Here is an 8,949-nt window from a genome sequence, read left to right as displayed (position 1 = left end):
AGGACATTTAAGTGACCCCAAACTTTTGAACTGTAGTGTGTATATAGGGAAGGGACTTGCTTTTCCAGTTCAAACTGGCCAATCAGGACACATCTATTATCCAATCATACTTGAGATCCCACCTACTCAGTTAACCTGTAAAATAGCTGCTTTTGGAGGCGTGGCCCCTCTTCAACCTCCAGGACAAAATGGCTGCCACAAGAAATCAACTCAGGTGATTACTTCTGTAAACTTAATGTCTTTTTTCAACAGGCTGCTTTGTTTAATCAGACAAGTAAACTTAAAATTATAAATTACTAATTTCTCTGTAGCACAAGATGAAATGAAGTAAACAGAAGAACAAAATGTTGTGTTTATGTCCACCTCTCTACACCAAAGGTCTGCATGTGGTCAGTGCTTCCTCGCACCAACATGTATTTTCACAAGGTGTAATAATGTATCAAAGATATCTGCAAAATATCCCAGGCACTTTAAATTTGGTCTCGAAACTAGTTTTTGCCTGGAACCTCCTCAACACATTAACCCAGTCATCTACAGAGACTAATGACATAACCATTAATCCAGATAACTACACTGTGACATTCCCATTACATGAATAAAATATTGTGTTACACTTGATGCAGGTGAAAATCCCATGTAGTTCTGGAATGTTCAAGTAAATTTACTTTAGTATTGCACTTAAGCACAATTCCAAGGTCCTCGTACTTCATTTGAGTGTTTTCATCTTATGCAAATTTATACTTTTTACTCCAATAAATTGGTCCAACAGTTACTTTTCAGGCCCTTGGTGTCCACCGAAAACCATGTGTCTCCAAATTTGGTTATTTTGAATTTGGATTTTTTTTTGTGATTTAACTGAAAGATTAAGTGTTGCTTTATGGGTCAAGAACGTTCTTCTGTTTCTTAATTTATAAATACTAACCCTCTTGGATTAGTTGCAAAGTACCACAAAGCTAAAAATAAGGCTGCTTTAAAGGAAAGGTTTTAGAGCTTCATGGTTCTGCTAGAAACATCTGATCTCATGAAATACAATGCATTTCTGTAAATTAAACCCCCCCATTGACATGTGAAGTAGTTTAAATAAGCTGAACCTTTAACATTTGCGCTGTAAAATGAAAAGGCACAGTAATTCAGTTGTGATATTAATCCAAACACTTTCTAAAAAATTGGAGCATTTTTAGTGGAGTCACCGTTTTTTAAATATCACATTTAAAACAACTGTTCAGCCAAAGTGCCCTGCAGTAGAAAAATAAGACAACCACGACAAATTAACCAAACAAGTTTGAAAATGAAGGTTTCCACCCTGCAGAAGTAATTTAAACATTTAGGACTAAAACCCTTCAAAAATAGCAAATTACAGCTTCACCGGACTATAGTAAATCTTAAGGCTAAGACTCTATATTATAATTAATCATGGAGATGAACTGTAGCATTTTACTGCACAAAGATTAATTTTATTTTGATAGTTCAGGTAAATGTTGCTGATGTATACTTTTACTTCACAAAAGTTTTGAATGCAGTATTTTTACTGGTAGTGAACTATTTTCATAGTATATTATTAGTACTTTCACTTAAGTGAATGGTCTAATTACTTCTTTCATCATTGATCTTATTTCTAATAAAGCTTTTTTAGATGAGCCAAACACAAAGTTGGTTTAAAACCACATTTGGTCATTTTAAGTCTTCATGTTGAGATCTCCAGGAGACAGGTATTGGAAAGATTTTCCATGCCACAGTCAGCTGAGCAGCAATTTACGATGGACTTGTCTTTAAACTCCTTGAATGGATGAATATTCAAGAATCAAGAATCTTTATTGTCAAGAGACACACTGTGTTTTACATCCTATGGGATTTAAATAGGATATTAGGATTACAGCTGAAGCACATCCCTGAATTGAATTCAACAGAGATATAACATTGACAGAAACTTGCAAAACACCAAACTTCCAACAGCAGGCTCTACATAAGATCCAAGCACAGATCCATTGAAATTAAACCACACAGCTTCAAATTCAGGCTTAATTGGCGTTTCCTCTCCGGCATTTTGGACTTCAGACGCTGTTCGGCGCTCTAGCACCACGTGGAGGATCCCTTCCTTCCCGGCGAAACGCACCGGCAGCCCCTGAGTCTGTGAAACACCCCAGAAACTCAGCAGCATCCAAGCATTTCAGCGCTGACACCGGAGCGCACGGGCACGCAGCGGTCCGCCGGAGCGCACTGACCGGGAGGCGGACATGGGCGGGATGGACGCACCGAACCAAAGAACCGCTGGGGTGGGAGAGGCAGGAGCCGGAGGCGTGAGGAGGGGCAGTAAAGCGTCAGTTTCCATTTAATTCCTGCCTTTTACGCAGCGCGGAGAGGTACAGTAGTCCGCTGCCTGACTGTAATCCGCTCGCCGGGAGGAGCAGGGAAAGCCCTTCCCAGGCTGAGCCGGAGTGAGGGAGGGAGAGTTTTAAGTAGGACAGGGACCGAGAGAGTTGAAAAGAGCGCTTTGTCATATTTGGAGCTTTTGTCCTGCTGCTGGAGGCTTAAATGAACTGACTGATACGGACTCCAAAGGGCGACTCTCATTCAAGCTGCTGGAATTCCACTTGGCATCATGAGCGGACCAACAAATGGTGAGCAATGTGTGTGTGAGTCTGCCTGATCAATAACATAGTGTCCTGGGAGGGTTTAACGTGAAGTAGACATAAACAGCCCCTCACTGAGGTTATTGATCACTGACTCACTTATTGACACTGTATTTCATCATACATTAACTACAAATATGTCAGTGGAGGTGATACTGTGGATTGACAGCTGACAGGTTTCAGCTGCATGATTGTCAGCAGTGATGCACAGTTATGTTGTTCTGACAACAACCGGGGATTCATTTTATTCAGCAAATGTGCAAAATTATTCCTACAATTTTCATGCTTTTGTGGCAGAGTTCTTTTGATAAAGAAATGGAGTGTGGGGCAGCTCCTCGGATATTTTGGAGAGAAGGCAAGAAGACAAAAGAGCACGTCTTTGTGTGCCGCACATATTAAAATGCCACAATGTCTAAACATAGAACCACAGAAAGCTTTTATTAATGTGAAACCACCAAATCCCAAAATCTATTTTCCAAAAAGTGGCTCTGCAGATATGACACCATCTCCTCCTAACAGCCTCTCAGTTTTATTTCTCCCACCTCAGGGAGATATTTCACCTTATAAGGGCTCCGCTGGGGCCAGACCGGTACAATTACATCCTTGCCAGTGTAGCAGAGGGGCCTCGACTGTGTGTGTGCGCGTGTGCGCGTGTGTGTGTGTGTGTGGGGGGGGGGAGATTATCTTTTGGCTGACTGGTTTGGGTCACACTATGACAGAGCTTATTGGTTTTTATCCTGGTTGTTAACCCATGAGGACAGAGGTCACTGTAAATATGTGATGCTGTCCATCAGTGCAGAATAAATGTCTTATTTGACTCTGAAGCCATTTAAGGAAGGATCATCATTATCTTTCTTGCTGTAGCAAAAATTATGAGGTGAAATCTTTAAGAAATCTGAGCAGATCCACCTCTTGACAGCCAGCGTCCCCTAAAGTTTAGTGAAAATGACACAAAGCAGCATCAAAGAGACACAAAGTCTGACAACTGATGCACACAGGCAGTCAGAAAAGTGCCTTCCTGACAAATGGACTTTTTGAAACTTGCTTCTTTTATCAGCAGCTGTTTTGATGTCATAGATTTGTGTGTCCCAAACTGAGGGTTGAGGCCTGTCATGGGGTCACAAGATAAAAAATTTAAAGGGTCACCAGACATTTATTAGCTTCTTTTTTGAGATATTGTTTCATTTTCCTTCTTCTTTCTCAAGAGAATTGCTTGATAACTTTAACTGACTTGACAAATGAAAGAAAACCAGAAGAGTCAGCCTGGTTGAGCAGCGGTTTCCAATGTGAGGGAAGGGACCCCGAATGGAGTCATAAGAAAAAAGCTTAGGGGTCACAGTAAAACAAATTGGAAAAGCATCTTTTGGACATTCATGGATTATAAGTATAAGTAACTGGAGCCTGTAATATTTAAAAGAAATGAAACAAAAGGTGAAAAGAAGCATTTTTTGGGTTGGTGCTTCCACTTTTGAGTGAAATTTACAACATTGTAGGAGAAATTTAATTTTAAGGTGTCGCAAACATTGGACACCCTGAAGCACAGACGTGTCAGTTTCTCTCACCTTCATCAATTCCAGAAACGAGAACGACATTTATTAATAATAACAAACGCACAAAAATAACACGTAGACCCACTCAGCCGCGCACAGGTGGCTCAGATCTTTCTATGTCTGTTGTTCTAGTCCTTATGCTGCCATCTGGCCATGCAACCAATGCCAGCTTCTGTGATGCAAACACACACACACACAGCACACACACACATACTGGAAATGCACTTCACATTTTTGTCCCAGTTTTACCTTTTCTTTTTTTTTAAATCCTGAAAACATTTATCGATTCACAACTCTCTCTGTGTGTCTGTGTCCTGCTGTCATCAGCTTAACCTACCAGCATGTTGCGTTCGCTGTGATTGCATAATACTCTTGGATGCAGCAGCATTAACAGTAAAGTAATTGATTTGAGCAGAATACAGTAGGATTGTGGCTCAGTTTGCTGTACAGTGTGATGTACTGTACAGCTGACTGCTACAGGAAATCAAATTGATCATGAATCGCAATCTGTCACAGAGTGAAATCTATTCCTTTGTGTGTTATCCTACCATGGCAGACTGAGCAGTAGATGCACATATTGTATGCATTTCAGGCAGTATGAAGAAAGAACTTGTTTCACTAAGCGGGATTTGACCAGTTTCATAAGCGAGGATGAAAAAGGTTTAATCCCAAAAGGGCTCTTCTGCCTCTAGTAGTGCGTCTGTCTGCCATGTTCTGCATGTACATGTAAAAAATTCCAGATAATTCAGAGATTTATTTGTACTCAATTTGCCATGCAAGTCTTGGTTTGCTGCCTTCTGTGATTACATAAATGAAACAAATACTGAATTAGTTAAAAGGAAAGTTAGATCTGCCTGATGCAAACTGAAAAGAGAATAAATTAGCAAAGTGCATTCATGCAAATCTGCAAACAATAATAGCTGTTAATGCAAATTTGTACCATTGCAACAAGTTGGACAGTAGACTTAAATGTGGAATGCGACCTCTGGGATGAGAGATGGAATGTCTTCAAGAACCTACAAGAAAAGTCCAGTTGCTTTTGCTGAAACTCCATGAGTACATGACATGGCATTTTGCATTTTTTTTATCTTCTTGTTGTTTGTTGTTACTTAATTCATATTTTTGCTTGTTTGTCTGTATTTATGGTGGTAGTAACTTTACTCTTCCTGCTGTAATGACCGAATTTCCCCTCACGGATTAATGAAGTGCTTCTGTACTACTGCTGAAGGCAGTTTGTAGCTGACAACAAAAACAAGATTCTGAAGTCCCCTTGAAAACTTTAAGCATAAGTCATTGTCTTCCTGTCTGCTTCTGCCTTATAATGAATGGTTGTAAGTCACGTTGATCTTGCTGACTAATGTTATGTGGGTCCCCCTGGGGCCATTACAACAGCTGGTCCATCCAGGCCTCAACTCCACAAGACATCTGAACGTGTACTGTGCTATCAGGCAGCAAGACGTTAGCACGAAATCATTTAAGTCTAGGAAGTCACACATAAATTGTCCAATAAGATGATCCCGGGTGACTCCCGGGATCATCCCAGATGGGATTCCTAACCCTAACCCTATCACTCACCACCAGTTATTTGACCTTCTGGATGTTGGCATCAGTTCTTGTGCTGAGTTATGTCCTGGTTTTGCACAATATTCTGCCCCATTCTTAACCTCTTGTGCCATTCAAAGACGCATGAATAGGACATTGTTTGCTCCGTCCTTCATGGCAAAGGTTTCTGCTGGAGTTTTCCCCAAAATGAGCCACTGACTTGATGTTAGAACTTGGCTTAAGGTTTATAAGTGAGGCTTCTTGGCTCTCACTTCCCACAGACGCTCAATTGGATTGAGATCAGCGAGGATTTGTAGACCACGTCAACGCCTTGAACTCTTTGACATCTTCCTCAAACCATTCCTGAAGGAAGCCTTATCCTGCTGAAAGAGGCCACTGTAATTGAGAACTACACTCACATGAAGGGGTGTACCTGATCTGCAACTGTATTTAGTTCGATACATGTTAAAAGTTACATCCACAATAATGGCAAGGTGTCCAATCAGAACAGTGCTCACAGCATCAAACTACCTCCACTAGCATGCTTTCTTTCCTTAGAGCATCTTTCTGCCATTTCTTCCCCAGTTGAAGAACACATGCACACAGTTTATACATGATGTAAAAGAGAATGTGTTTCATCAGACCAGGCCACCATCTTTTGTTGTCCATTTGTGACATTTCCATGTGGATTGTTGATCTTGTCAGCAGTAGGCAGGAGTCAGCATGGTCACTCTGACTGCTCTTCAGTTACATACCCACATACGCAGCAAACTGTCTTGCACTGTGTTCCTTGTCAGTGGTTTTAACAGCGTGGCAGATTGGTTGTAGTTGCAAAGTCAATCACTGAGCGTTCATCTTCCATGAAGGAGGCTGAGTTACTGATCCACCAGCATTGGTCGCCAGAATGTTTGTATAGCATCAAACGAAAGTGTTACAATTGATTTTTTTTTTGAAGTTCAGAGGAAAACAACATTTCTATTGATATTTGAAAGTCATATTTAACTTGTGGATTTGTCTCTGCTTAACTTATAAGACAAACCTGAGACCTGTTTTCAAACTCTGTGCACATGAGCACTTGTGTTTCGCCGCCACATGCACCTGTATCAAGACTGGTAAAAAGAAGGCGTCAGACGGCTTATCTGTTGGAGGCAGTTGCTGCATTTTTTTTATCGCACTTTGATCACATCTTTGAATTCAGTTGAAAGAAAGACAACAGGAGCGGCCTCAAAATGACAATAAGTGACATGTTTTTGTTCCTCTCCTCTCTTCTCCCAACAGTTCAGTACCAGTCAGGTCTTTATGGAGGAAACAACAACAGCAGCTCTCCTCTCTCCAGCCGTGGAAACTCGCCCATCGTGTGTGAGCGCTGTGGGGAGGTTTGTCGCGGGGAAGTGGTGCGAGTCAAGAACACACATTTCCATGTTCACTGCTTCACTTGCAAAGGTAAAAAAAAAAAAAAATGACACAGCTTCCATACATTCAATATACAATAACACCTCCTCAAGTGTGCATCTGCTTCCATTCTGTGCTCTCATGCACAATTATTCAGTTATTTGTCGGTCTTGGACTAATGCACGTGTTTCCATGTGTGGATTCCACCCACATCAATTTGCATAATTAAATATTAAATAATCACCAGTACTCAGACAACAAGGAACCAGCACAATTGAATCACTGGTAGCTTGTGTCCTCGCTGAAATAGAAGCCGAAGTACGAGCAGAACAGGATCAAAGGCAATTACAAAGTGTATTATATAAGAAAAAAAGGGGACACTGGAGCGTAAGTCACTGGAAAACATTGCTGTCTCTAGAGAGGAAAGGTGAGGTGGGATATTTCTGCAGTGAACGGCAGGGGAAAGGTCTTTGATCTGTGAAACATTAGAGGGATTGCAGTTTGGTGTAATATCCCAGCATCCCCTGCAGCACAGTCATGGAAGTCAGCTCAAGGTACACAGCATTTTTTCTTGTTGTTTTCATGTTTGAAATCATTGACAGTTGCATGTGAGCCACTGAGACACTTAAAAAGGCACATTTTAATTGTAAGAGAATAGTTCAAATGCTTGGAAATATCCTTATTTGCTTTTTGATGAGATTGATTTTACTCCCAGGTTTATATGCTAAATATGAGCATAAAGTGTAAAAGCGAGGACAAATAGAAATAAATCTCATAAATATATTTTATTTTGCTTATTTAGTAAACCTGATGTTTGAAACATTTCTGCGATGGAACTATTTGTTTCCTCGAACAGTAATTTCCTCAAGTCTTCACTGGTTGTCTGGAAACCAAACAGCGCTAACAGTTTCCAGGAAGTCACTTGCTCAGCCAAGAAACAGTTCAAATACACTAACATTTTCCTATAAAACCACAAATTGGCACTTTTACATCACTGTTTGCCAAACAAGGTCTCCGTCCTCCTGGCATCCAAGCTGTGGCACTATTTGAGATGGTTGGAACATCTATCTACTAACACAAACAAAAACAAGCACACACTGAGCTGCAGAGAGCCAAAGGGAGGTACTACGAAGAAAGTTTGACAAAGCCAGGCTTTCTTTGCTTTAGCTGGTTTAACTAAACCTAAAGACATAATAAATGCCATATGGTGGTTATAACTTTATATGTTAACTCAGGATTTCATCACCAGGCCATATATGTGCTCTTATGATGTCATTTCCTCCACATGTACATGTGATATGTACCATAACAAAGAATATGTGGAAATCACTTTCCTTTTCGGTGAAATCAAAGTTATTGATTGAATATTGTCTGTATAAAACCAACAGACTAATCGATTTTCTAATCTGTCTTCTATTAGCTACAGTACCAGCAGTGTAAAATCAGTTCAGCGGCAAATCAGAACCAAGAATAAAATCATTCTTATGTGTTATTTTGAATCACCACCTGGATGCATGTTAGATGCAAAGCGACAGTACTTTTCCAACTGTAACTGTAGTTTTCGTTCAGTGGGATGACTAGTTTAAAGCTCAACAGGTTTGCTGAAATAATTTCCTCAGCTGAGATTCTGCATCTCTCATGGAGAATATGCTCAGGGAAAGAATGAATGAAAGGGCAGAGCTTCTTACAAGCGATTTAAACCTCAAACTGTGAACAGAGCCTCCTCTGGAGCAGGTCATCTGTGCAGCATCAGTTACCATGGTGATCAAGCAGGTTAAGAGAGAGCCACTCTCTGTGACACTTGAAGCTTTGGCTTTATGCTCAACATATCTCAC

General features: G+C 40.6%; 1 protein-coding gene across 4 annotated transcripts in view; it reads left to right on the top strand.

The window, feature by feature from the left end:
• The first annotated feature begins 2,037 nt into the window (after positions 1-2,037).
• The window catches only part of LOC110959383 (actin-binding LIM protein 3-like), a 58,543-nt gene continuing 51,631 nt past the window's right edge, over positions 2,038-8,949 (top strand). Inside the window, exons 1-2 of one of the 4 annotated variants that reach the window (XM_022206232.2) lie at positions 2,038-2,618; positions 7,001-7,165. In XM_022206232.2, the coding sequence (XP_022061924.1) occupies positions 2,600-2,618; positions 7,001-7,165 (184 nt within the window). In that variant the 5' untranslated portion in view covers positions 2,038-2,599. The remainder of the gene's footprint in view (positions 2,619-7,000; positions 7,166-8,949) is intronic. The other 3 variants (XR_007937112.1, XR_007937114.1, XR_007937113.1) reach the window with 3 other exon arrangements.

Source organism: Acanthochromis polyacanthus, chromosome 17 (assembly GCF_021347895.1).
Source record: "Acanthochromis polyacanthus isolate Apoly-LR-REF ecotype Palm Island chromosome 17, KAUST_Apoly_ChrSc, whole genome shotgun sequence".
In the NCBI taxonomy this organism is placed as follows: domain Eukaryota; kingdom Metazoa; phylum Chordata; class Actinopteri; family Pomacentridae; genus Acanthochromis; species Acanthochromis polyacanthus.
This window is presented reverse-complemented; position numbering and strand designations above follow the sequence as displayed.